Source organism: Vidua chalybeata, chromosome Z, assembly GCF_026979565.1.
Source record: "Vidua chalybeata isolate OUT-0048 chromosome Z, bVidCha1 merged haplotype, whole genome shotgun sequence".
NCBI classification, from domain to species: Eukaryota; Metazoa; Chordata; class Aves; order Passeriformes; family Viduidae; genus Vidua; species Vidua chalybeata.
In genome coordinates, this window is record NC_071570.1 from 43494660 (window position 1) to 43507836 (window position 13177).

At 37.9% G+C, this 13177-nt stretch overlaps 1 protein-coding gene across 1 annotated transcript in view; it reads right to left on the reverse strand.

The window, feature by feature from the left end:
• ADAMTS19 (ADAM metallopeptidase with thrombospondin type 1 motif 19) overlaps positions 1 to 13177 on the reverse strand; it is a 140091-nt gene that overhangs the window by 98932 nt on the left and 27982 nt on the right. The window contains exons 3-6 of the mRNA XM_053931844.1: positions 11990 to 12155; positions 5110 to 5282; positions 4096 to 4179; positions 3107 to 3264 (exon numbers count right to left, since the gene is read on the reverse strand). Of these exons, the coding sequence (XP_053787819.1) occupies positions 3107 to 3264; positions 4096 to 4179; positions 5110 to 5282; positions 11990 to 12155 (581 nt within the window). The remainder of the gene's footprint in view (positions 1 to 3106; positions 3265 to 4095; positions 4180 to 5109; positions 5283 to 11989; positions 12156 to 13177) is intronic.

Sequence of the window (13177 nt, forward strand, 5' to 3'; positions counted from 1 at the left end):
AAAGGGAAACTTAACAAAAACTGATATGAAATAGGGCCAAAGTAAATTGAAATTAATTGGTAGCAGATACGCATCATTACAGTCTGGCTGGGCAGCAGAGAAAGCTGTGGGGAAAGTTGGTTTTACTTTCCTCCTTACAGAACAAATGCAAAAATAAGTTTTGAAAAAGTACCTTTTTCCTGAAAAGGCTATGATGGCCCTTTGGCTGCTGAATACCAATCTCTATAACATCCACATTACACTCTTTGTAGTTAGGCATCAAAAATTAACTCTGCAAAACACTCAATACTTAATTTCTAACTCTTTTGGTTGCTACACAAAACTGGCATGTGAAAGCACAGGAAAGCTTTTACAAAGAGCTCTTGCTGTTCTATTATTATGCGAGACAAAAGAGGAGATGTGGCAACTTTTAGGAGGGCTGCCACAGAATGAGTTGGATATCCAAAACTTTACACATTTACTCAAAAAACACCAAGCAGTTGATGTTCATCTGTATAAACAAAACCATTTCTCTCAATAAGCAGACCTGCTGTCCAAATGGAAGTTGTGACAAAGGAGCTTGTTCAATGCTTGCAAAACAGAATGAGACTCTGAATTAACAAAACATACATATAGAGCCACACAGGGTGTTAGCTATACCATAAACCTGATGATGTGTAGAGGTAGCCTGGATTAGCAAAACATTCCCAGTCAGAAAATTGCTCTGGTATGATTTATTACCAGATAAAGCAGCTCTCAGGTGGGAGGCAGTACAGTCTAGAGAATAATACCACTGAAAAATAAAAATGTCAGAAGAACAGATCTTTAATTTCTGGCTCCAGAAATAATCTATTATCTGAAATCTAACCAATCACTTCCCTTCTCTCTACTTCAAGTTCCTTAAAATTGATTACAGACCCTCTGCAGTAGCTCCTTGTCTTTCTTATACTGAGGAGCCCAGAACTGAACACAATACCACAGATGTGGGCTAAGAGAGGGGCAGGATCACCTTCCTCAACCTGTTGGCCACATTCTTCCCAATGCATCCCAGGATCTCATTGGTCCTCCTGACCACAAGGGTACACTACCAGCTCATAGTCAACTTTTCATCCACCGACACTTCAGAAATGCTTCATTAAAACCAAAAAGCTGTGTGGCCAAAAGCACTGACAGTTGAAGACATTTCCAGACCACTGACTCTCGTCAATTTAACTAATGCCTCACTTACATCAGTTCAGAATGCCTCTGCCTCTTCCCATAAGGGCTCATTAAGCTGAAGATGAAACAATGACAGGAAAAAGGTGTCACATGCTTTATTTATTTTATAGCATCTTACTACTCATGAGATGCACCTTATAAGCTAAAGAATGCAGCCCTATGTTCACTCTCTTAGCCCATACAGGCTTGAAGCATTTGATACTTGCTCTAACTGCTGCTGCTATTGCAAATACTGCTGGCTGCCTCAGCTGTCTCAAATAAGAGAGCCCAAGGTTTCTAGCAAACAAGCACAATGCTGTTGCTCATTATCCTTGAACAGTCACAAGGAACATCTGGATGTAAGGAAGTCTATTCCCATTTAGCCATCCTGATTAATCCAATGCCATATATGATACTCAGGCACCCCTTATCCTTGGCCCAAGTTTACTATTTCTTACTGCTTGCTTCTTTTCTTCCCCCTTCTTTCTTTCCAGACCTTTTTCCCCCACTCTGCCCCAGCCCCACAATGCACTCGCTACTATTAAAATCCGCTTGGGGTGTTAATCTACAAAATTTACTTCTAGTCTGTCACTCCAAGCATGTAAAGTTGCTGAAGAGAACATTATTTCTTGTGTCTTCCACCAGACTTGGAAGGAGCTTGTGAAAAGAACTACAGCTTAGCTCATATATAAATGTGTAACAAAGAATAATTTGCCCCCTCAGAGCCCCAGCAATCCACAAATCCATCAAATAGAGGACGGTGACACAGAGTAAGGAGTGTGGCTTTTCTCAGAAAAGTGATTGAACAGAAAAAGTAGCAACACAGCTCTCACCACTGACAGTTTGGACTTCTAAATTTCCTGCTTCCTGTAAGTGACTGGCTCTCCAAAGCAGGAAAATTTAGGGAAGCATTTTTCTGCTTCAAAGATTTAAATACACTGTAGATACTGGAGTAATCAGAATGAAATTAATTTCAAGAAGAATGCATTGTTTTAATTTTATATAGGTTCCCAGTGAGAGTGTTCTGAATAAATGGCAAAAGACTGCATGTAGGTGTAAAGATTACACATGGTTTTAGGATATCATATCACTGACCAGCATGGGACTGCACAGCGGTATTCCGCTACAGCACATCACAGGAATTTTCTTTGGAAGGGAGCTCTGAAGGTTATCCAGTCCAAGCTCCACCTCAAAAATGGTACTAAATGCAACCCTAGGCTGGTTGAATCATCATTCTGTCCTTTGCTCTGGATCATGCCTGTATGCTGGCTGAACACCAACAAGCATCCCATCTGTGCAGCACTTACGGATAAAACCATGATAGTAACTGCTTGGAAGGAAAGAGGTGAACTGGAAGCCTATTTCTTTCTCAATGTGTGAAATGCCTGACACTTAAGAGCTACAAGGAACTGCAGATCTGGAATCATACCCTTGTGGCTGCAGGACACATATTGAAGATGTACATGATGTACCTTCAGCACAAAGTGAATAATACCAGTTCTAGATCAGTTAAGAGGGAAGCATAACTCAGTAATGTGCCTAATGCTGGTCTACCTCTGAATGGTTTAAATATGCCTTTGTGTTTTGACTGAAAGTATCTACAGGTCTGGGGTGCTGCCTCTTTTAAATGAAGACACATGGATGAAGGATTCCAACCTTTGCTATACAGGCAAGGCCTTAGCTATATAGCAAAAAAAAAAAAAAAACCTAAAGAGTAACCTGTTCATCACTTCAAATACTTACCATCCACGAAATACTGCTTTTTGCACCACCTTTACCAATGCTTTACCACCACCTTCAAGATCTAGATGCCTCAAAATGTTCCCTTCCTTGCTGCAAACTAAATTCTTACTATGTTAGCCATCTACTTTGATCTATGTTCACACTGGCCTTCTGCCTATTTTTTAATGCTCATCTTTCACTACTTTACCTTGTTATCAGTATGGCTGCATCAACTGAAGTCATGTCTTCTCCCCAGCTTGTCGACATTTCTAAGTGTATATCGTTCTTCTTGCCAAATTCTTCATGTTGCCATTTACAGAAGCTTTCCAGCATTTTTTCACCATGATGTCCAATATACATATCTGCCTGGAAATGAAAAACAATTAATGTTATCAAAAATAGGATTCTATACATAGAATTTGGAAACTTTTTTGACTGAGCTAGCAAAAATATTCTGCTTTTTCTGGCATAATATGTCCATGGCAAAACAACTCAAACTTCAGGTGCCAAGACCTTACATGTTAAAGACACAAATTAAGACAGTGCATTGAGAGTGTACATGTACATGTGTACTAGAGTTCATCCAAACTCTAGTCTTATTTATTTCCTGATTTCTCATTACCCATGGTGAGGAAAAGTATAATGATGTTAAGATTCAGAATGTGAACATGAAATGAGATTACTCCAACTGATGAGAGTAAATGGAGAAATAAATTACTTACTCACTGGAAAATTATAATATTTTAGATTAGAACTATTGGTAAGGGAATTCTACTGCCTTATGAACTAAGTGGTATATCAGTTTTTGTTTGTCTAGGGATTAGACGACAAAGAACATCAGTCCTCCTTCTGCAATGCAATGGATTTAAAGGAGATTATTTTTCTATTGAGATATATGAATGCACAAAAAGCAGAGCAGAAGCAGATTTTGCTAAGATCTACCTGATTTTCACATGGAAACTTAGACTGACTTTTAATTGCAAGCACAGAAAAGTCTCAATACATGCAGCACATAAATTAGGAGAAGATTAATCTTCATTAGGGCTGCTTGTCAGTGGAAATCACTACATAATATATGAAAGCTAACCAAGGAAATTTTTTAGCCATTAAAGTTCATAAATGTTGCAAGCTTTTGCAGAGCAACAAGCTAAGTAGCATTACCCTCTACAGGCTAAGACAAATGTCATAAATACCTACTGGAGTCTCATGAAGAAGGACAAGTTTAGTCACCCGAAGATTTACTTGTAATCCTAGACTCTTATGTTGGAAAAGATTAAAAACCTAAGAGAGAAAAAAAAACCCCAACAAATAAGATTATGAATTTGTATTGCACATACACTAAAAATAACAGAACCTCAAAGAACCTCAAAAGTTCTCATATTCTACTGTGACTGCTTTTATTTTCTGTAATCTGAACAGAATATTAAGATAATGTACTGTGTTGGTCTTCTGAAGTGAAAACAGAGCTTAGGAAATATTCATTCTGGGAACATAAAAAAAGACCTTTTCCTCTCAATGGCCACAATCACTTTATAAACTGTGGCCTTTTTCTCCAAATACTTACACACACATTTAATACTGTTCACATAAACATTTCTATTCATTTAAATCCATGTTCTTGGACCAAGTGGTCTGAGCGAACATCTAACTCTCAAAATTTCCTATCATTCAGAATGGTCAAAGCTTATATTAATTTTTCAGTTTATGCTCCTTCTTTAGAACAATCTTTCCTTGTATATTACAGATGCTATTTTTTACTGCTTTATGCACCAAATGAGTATACTACAGATCCAGATAGAACTGAAAAGGAATGTAATTGTCTAAATTCATTATTCTTTCTTTTTTTTCCACCACCACTGACCACACAATGCTTTCCCATAACAATGTCATGTCTTCATAACAAGCACAGGTCACCAGAAACTATCCAATATCCCAACCTTTCCAACAACAGCATGGGCTCCTAACCAAAAAGCCATCTTGCTCTCTCACCTTCAGGCTTCCCCGAGATTTATGACCAGACAGAACAGACAAGCCTGCAGCTCTATGGTTTTCTGCTGCAAAACATATGTACTAAGATTTATACCCTGCTGATGGTCCTGTTTTGACTGTGCTGCACAGGTGCTCAATCAGAATCATTAGAAGGAGCAATGAAATCAGCCTGTAGTGCATGCATTGTTGGCAAAACATCAAAATTAGTTTTAAATTTCCTACCATGTTTAAGATGGTTAGAATAAATCTTCTGGCAGCATCTGTTCCATGATAGGAAACCATAGCTGGATCTGCCACCACAACGGTTTCTATGTTGTACTCCTGAGGCAACTTGTAAGAGTATCGCTTTCCTCTTCCACTTTCAGACACTTTTTGAGTCTTGGATTTTCTTTTATCTGTAAACCAAAACAGTGCTTGAGAAACTCATTCTTCAAACTACCCCTGCAGTACTTTTCAGGATTTGTTACCCTTGGTTATATTATAACTCTCATTATGTGGAAACTAATAAATATGGACTTTAATATGTTATGCTTATTTGCTACTGCCAACACTAAGGCTCATACTAAAGGTCTCTACCATGTATAATATTAGCTTATACCAAGAAAAGAGAAATTTTATCCATGTTTTCAAAGAAAGCCAGAAAGATTATTTCTATCCTTTCAATTAACATATTTATAAAAAGAATATGTGTCTCTTACTTTGGTTTGTGGAAGAAAACTCAACCCATGTTGGGTCTGAAGGAAAAACAGTCTCACTGATATTGCATAATTTTTATCTGTCCATCTTCATAAATCACAGAGAAAATATCTTGATGTCTTGATATCTTAGCATACAAGACAACAAATACAGAGTTGCCACAAAATCATGTATTTGGTAAAATATACACAACAATTCCATTATTTGCAAAGCAGAAATAATATTTCAGATGAATGACACAGAATGACATTGGTTTGTTAAAAATTAGGAAGTGAATTTTAACTGACATGACTTCAAAATCTGTGCTCCAGTCATTATAAGCAGCTGAAGCAAGGTAACAAAGCCAAACCCTGGAAACAGGCCTCCAAATCTACAGAAAGCTACAAATTTAAAACATGTTATGTTTATTGTAAGGTTGAAGTTATTAATGGCATTAATTTTCAGTTTCCCCTTCAAAAACCCAACAAAATCCTCCTTACTACTACAATACATATGAAACCCTCCCACCTAATTACACAAAAACAGTTCATGCCAGAAGCTGGTCAGATTTACATATAGCAGTTAGCTATCCATTTTAAATAAACTAATTTAAAACAAAATGAAAAATTAAACTCCTTGTTGTAATAGCCAAATTTTGTTAGATCCTCTTGTGAGGATGTAAAACTGGGATTGATCTCATTGAAACCAAGTGAAGTTTCTTCCAGAATCCACAATGGAATATCAGGCTCTCTGTGATGAAAAAAAGCAATGTTTGAGATGACAATTATGTTCTGGAAACAATCAAATATTCAAAAATTTTGAGACATTGTTTTGCAATTAAACCAATCTCATCTCTATTAGGAAAGTTTCTTCAGTGTATTTTGTAGTACATGACCACTCTCCAAAAAAAAAGTCACTCCTCAGGACTGTGCTAAAAATGAACTCACAAAGTCAATTAACTCACAAATTAAATTTAAAATACAAAATACCAGTGTATTTTATACACAGTGTATTTTATACCAGTGTATTTTATACATAGTGGTCTGTGATTTAAATATACATGTAATATGGATTTTATGTAAATATAATGCAGATACATATTTTTCAATTTAACATGTATAAATTATGCACACTTAAAAAAATTTTATATCCTTTTCTGAATCATTCATAAAAGATTAAACATTTGAATGATTTAGTCCATCCCACTACATCTGAGAAGGTCTTACTGATTCCTCTACTGACACCTCTACATGGTATCAGTGTAAGACTTACTAACACATTTACTAAAAGAAATAAGTATGTATTCCCCAGAAATAAATGTTTGGTATTTGATGACCTAGAAGTAGAAACAGCTTATAAATTCAGGTTATCTAAAATTAAAGTTGCTTATTTTGATCCTTCAGACACTTGCTTAGCCTTTTAACTTCTGCTATACTCTACCCTTACTCATGTTTGCTAACTGTGGCTCTACAGCCTAGTTTATAAAATATTATGTTAGAGTGTTTTCATCACTCTTTTAAGAATTATTTCTAATGAAACCTCAGTGTTAGTATTTGTGCCAAAAAACCACCTCCTATAAGCTATACAACAATGGCTTAACATAGAAACATCTAATGCTGCAAGGGTAAGCTATAGGTCTAAGTTTAAAAAGTAAGCTTATGTGGGTTAGAAAGCATCTCTTATGACAGACTTGGTCAATCTGCCTTCCTCCTAGGCACAGTGCAGTTTCCAGCAACAGTTTATTCACTGTTCACTTCTTTGTAAAAGACAGCAGCTAGTGATCGAAAACTTTAAATTTAATCTTAGCATGTACAGAGAATTCTCTTAACACTTCTCTCTAAAAGTTATAGCTAGTAGTGCGTTTCTATTCAGAACTGACAGTCCACAATAAAATACATCATTGTCCTAAACTCTAAGAACACTGTAGTCGCACAAGCTGTTGAAACCTCTGTCTTTTGGTATTGTAGTGAATGAGAAGACTACACAGCTCACTAGACAAGCTGGCTACCCACCATTTGTCTGCCTTAGATATCTCTCCTGTTAACAAACCAATGGACAATCTGTTCTTGGCCAGCCAACCTTTTCCAAATTGCTGGCAGAAATCCCCATCACAAGATCTCATTTATTTGAAAATTGTATCTCTTTCCAAAGAACTTTAAATAAATTGAATTAGTAATTTTATTACTACTGGTATTCAAATAACTGCCACAACTGCTGCCAGATAACAAGCGAAACAGGTTTTAGGCAAAAATTCCTGTTTCTTTACATATTCATAAATCAGAAAAAATTACAAAGACCTGGTCATTATTGAAGGCAAAGCATGTAAGAGATAACTGCTGCAAAAAACCCAGCTACATCAATAATTCATGTACTAACAAGACAAAAGACAGATTAAAGATGCATAAATTCATCTTAAAAATTTAATTACATTGCCAAAATAAAAAATAAATTCTACAGGAGAGTTCTGTGCAATAAGACATCTGTTTGTGCAACTATGTAGAATAAGAAGATTCCATATCCATATACTACTAAAACTCAGTTGACTGAAAGGAAAGCTATGAATACTGAATTACTTCAGTAAGAAGGCTAAAAATACTGCAGCAAATACATTTGATATAAAATAGGCAATTAAGAGAAAACAAGAAGAAATGTTAACAAAACAATAATCCCACCCTAAAAAAATTTAGAGCCATCTACTATAATCACAGGTTAAATAAAGTATCTAAGCCAACATTAAGAAGAGGCTGTGACTACAGAACTCCTGGACACCTTCAAGTCCTCAGGCACAAAAGCATTTCCTTAGTAAATGCAAATGCAGCCCAGACTACAGAGGAATCACCATCACTTCCCAGGGGGTAACCTAGTCATACGGAAATTGCAGTATTGTGCCTACAGAGGGAATATTCAGGAGCTTAAGAAGCCATGAGCTATAATTTGAAAAGGGATTTAAATACTTTCCTACAGAGTGACAATTTTTTTCAGACCCAAGGAGTAGAAATATCTCAAGAAGCACCAGTTTCCATCTTATGCAATCTCATAGATCCATGACCAAGATTGTTTGCGCATTTTATTGCATATTTTATCATATATAAACAGGCTGTAGAGCAGGAATCAACACAGCTCTCCCAGCTGACTGCCCAGTCTACATGCCACAAAGTAAGACTTCTGCTTTTGATTCAGCGAAACTTAGCAGGCTTTTCCTGCAATATTCCATCATTCTAAGAGGAAAAGTGCACTGGTATCTCAGGACAGTATATTGTTTATTGCCAGAACTAAGAAGTAGAAGAGGAGTCTTCCAATCTCACAAATTCAGAAGGGATTCAAAATTCACATTTACCATACCCTGGGTAAGAGATTTCTTTTTTTCCAACATGCCCCATGCCTTCACCATGAGTTCAAGTTTACTGTACAAACAACTTCAGTTTAGAACAAGTGCTTCAGAGGAGGTAGAAGAAAAAAACCTTAACTTCTCAACATGGCCCTTTGCTCTAATTACAACTGCTTACACCACATATTTTCTGTAGCAGTTCTGTACTGGTTTCTTTTAAAGTTTCATGGACCATATGCTAAAGAAAGGTGTGGAGTGTAAGGTCTATGTATGTGCAACTGGCTCACATAGGTAAATAAATCATACACACTTTCAACAAAAGGATATATGTGCAACTGTCAACAATCAAGAAGGCAACTGCTTCTGCCAGGGTGATTCTCTCCCTTGCCTAATTAATAAGAAAACCACCCCATTCACAAAAACAAATTCTTTGTTCTCTCCAAACAAGTTTGGCTGCATAGCAGCTTTCAGTCCAGCTCTCAATGGTAATGGACAAAAAACAATACCTTCTTTGACTGCCTCTGCTAGTTATCCATGATGTGCTATTATTCCCAATAGTGATCCTTCAACACCTCCAGCACAGACATTCATTCCTTTTGATAATTACAATTCATCACTGGCAATACACATTTGCTTGATAGGTAGCCAGCCTTTGAGATCAATTTGGATCAAAACCAGCAACAGAAATACCTGTTCCTATCCTGACACACAAGCACTGTAGAAGCAAGAGATATGGTTGTAAGATAGGACCATATTGCTGAGAATTTGCTGTGTTACCAAGGCTGTAGCTGCTCTATGTCACAAAGTTACACCTCTACCAAAAAGGCAGCTGAGGCTATCTCAGAGCTCCACATCCTCATCTGCTTTATTTTTGTTTAATTGATCTACTTAGCTTATTATTTTACTTAGAATTCTGAAATATTTATGTAAAGGATTATTTTTTATGCTTTTATTCACCTTTAAGGCTGTACCATGTGTGCAAACATGCACATATGTAGCATGTGTCAGTAGCATAAATATTTTGTTGATATTAACTAAATTCATGTAACACCAAAAAATTGCTCTCAGCATAGACAGAGCTTTTAAGCAAATAACTTACTGTAGTCGTTCTTAGTAAAATAACCTGTAGCAGTGGAGTGAGGGACTGGTCTTGCTGGAACAACAGCACTGGTTAGAAAGTGCAGCTATTTATACTCCCTTGCAATAACGTTGTGTCAGAAGATGCTCCTGAGTTATGCACAGCTTGCACTATTTTGAAATTTTAAACCTTGTTGTAGATGTAATAAAACTTCCTTCAAGTAGATATTTGATTCTCTGTTGACAGCTTATTTATAAAAAATCAGAGCTTGGAGTGTAAGTTTATTACAAAAGAATAATCCCTTTTTAGAGCATAAGAGAAAGTAAAAGGATATTTGATAATGAACATCACAGAAGAATCATGTCCTTACGGGCAAGTTTGCATCTTTACTCATTTTCATAACCATCACGGTTTGTTACTTTGTCAGATACTCCTCCCCCCTTTTTTGCAGTGCATACACCATGCATACTTTTCATTTTTTCTTTCTCATTCCCATATACATGCAGGCATGCATACTCTAACTCACTTTTCTCTAATAGGGAGGAATAAACAGCTTTACTTAATGTGAAAAACTTGTGATAATACAGAAAGATTAACTTTCAGATAAGCAGTGTCAATGTAATACAAAGCCTAGAATACTAATATAGAACCCACTGGAGGAAGTTACATGTCATTTATTTAATCCCACTGCAAAAAGAGCCTTGCTTTGCTAATTTATCTTTGATTTCAAACTCTGGATGGATGCCTAACTATAAAAAAAATACTTCCAAATTTGAAAAAAAAAAAAAAAAAAAAAAACCACCACAAAACCTGTCACATTTATTCTGTAACTATATAAAGTGCACAGAGCAGTATGAATGTTCAGGGGGGATCAAACAGCCATGGAAAAGTTTAGGCTGAAAATGATCTCCAGAGGGCAGCTAGTCCAACCTCCTGCAAAAGTCAGGCCAAGTGTCAGAGTATGATCAGCTCTCTTACAGCCATTTCTAGACATGTTTTATAAATACCTGAGGATGTGGACTTGACAGTCTCTCTAAGCAACCTGTTCCAGGGGTAAGCATTCTTGTAGGGATTTTATTTTCCTTACGGAAATTGAAATTTCCTTGAACACAAGCTACAACCGTTTTCTGTCACAGCATACTTTTAAGGAATGTCTGGCGTCATCTTCTCTCTGCAGACCCTTAGGCACCAGACAACTGCAGCTGCATCCTTCCTTTATCTTTCCTTACCTACTTGAAATAACTTAGCTCCTTTTGCCCCATCCCAAATGTCATATAAACCAGCCTCCTAACCATTTCAGTGCACTTCTGCCATTTTCTTTGCATTTTGCCAAGATTTCACTAACACATGAGAAATAAGCCTAAAAATGTGTGCTCATTCTGGTTTATTTCCTAGGAGAAAAATAATTTCTCACAACAACTTTAGAAACACCCTCAGCTCATGCTGAGGTGAAAGAACTGAGATGTCCTCCATCCTTTGAAGAACGATAGCTGATGATGAAGCAGAAAAAACAAAACACTATCTTTCACAAAAGCCATTTTTCTCTAAAACTATGAAGTCATCACTATGTGCCAAACTTCTTTTGAAACCCTTCTAATTCAACAACTTGTCCTACCTGCCATTGAGGAAGATGCATTAGGATTGTTTCATACACATCTAAATGTCATTCATGGAACAAGAAAACAGAAAATTACGTACAAGCATTGCACATGGTTAAGCAGCTCTGATGACTACAGACAAGAACTAGATTTTAGTTATTAAGTTGAAATAAAAAAATACCTTAAAGATTTCTACTTTCAAATACAAATGCACATTAAGAAGCAGCATCTATTCCTAATGGACAATTCCTTCTCCCAACAAGTGAGACTGCAGCCTTGGCATGCCACCTCAGAGTCTACCGTCGAGTACTGCTACAAGAATAATCAGTTATGATTCTGTAAATGTTCTGCTGTAACTACTATCTACTTTTCTTAAAAACATATTTGCTACATTATTACTTTTCATTGTGATTATTATATTACCTGTAACAACACCACAGTACTGGTTCTGAGAAGGTGGCTTTTCAGAAATTTTCTCCTCTATGGATCTTTTTCGTCTGTACACCCTGTGTGCATGTCCTGTCACAGCCAAAGTACGATTGAGTGGCTCAATAAATATGAAGTCCTCATTAATCTGTATAAACCCCATCTGCAAAGGAAAATAAAAGGAACATATAAGGTAAGAATTTATTAAGTTGTGCATAGGACTGCAGGAGAAAAAAACCCCACAACACTCCATTTAAGGAAACACTTTGTTTTAGTAACCTTGTGAGCAAAGTGAGTGCCTGTTGCATGCTGGGTTCGTTCAGTTAGGGGTTTTAATAAATGTTAGTTAGTCGGTTCTATGTACCCCCATTTTCCCTTCACAATGGTTCGCTCCAAGTTGTCTATCATAGCAGCTTTCCCGTGTCCATATTACCCCTGCTCATTCCTGAAAGTTCTGTGTCAGTCACCCCATCCTTGTACTCCTATTTGTCCTGGAACCGTCTACCCACCCCTGTTATGTTTCCGTAGGCTGCCGTGGTCCACGTCATTACCCTGTCGTCTGTCCCCATTGGGTGAGGGAGGCTTCCGCCCCTGTCTGCCCACCCCCTATTTAACCCCATGCCTCCTTTGTTCAATCGCCATTTTGTCCACGTGCACGCCTGGGAACAGCCACTCCAGCCATCACAGCAGCCACACGGGAAATAAACATTCTCCAGCCACTCAGGACAAGGTGTGCCTTCTCTCTCCGTTTGTCTCCTCTCAGCGTTCATCTACGAAAGCAGCAAACCCACGTGGAGGCTCAGCCTTAGAGCTCCGCACACGTGGCAGCCCCGGTCTCATCAAAGGGCAGCGCCACTAGCCAGGCGCCCCAGCTGCCCGAGGCCAGGACGAGAAGAACAAAAGCCACGAGTGGCGTCCAACGCTGGGGCCACAGCTGCGAGTGGCGCCCAGCCCAAGCAGCAGGGCGACCAGCAAAGTAGCTGACGCAGGTGGAGATTCACCGTCAGGCACTCTGAAGCCACGCGGAGAGATGCGCTGCCGCCAAGCCGCAAGCCAAGCCGCCGTTTCTGTGCGGAAGAGCGCCTCACGCTGGACTGAAAACTGGAGCGTGGCTTCACGAAGTAAGTCAGTGAAAACTCCATCACCTCGAAGGAGAGCACACAGACTTTTGTCCTGCTGTGTCTG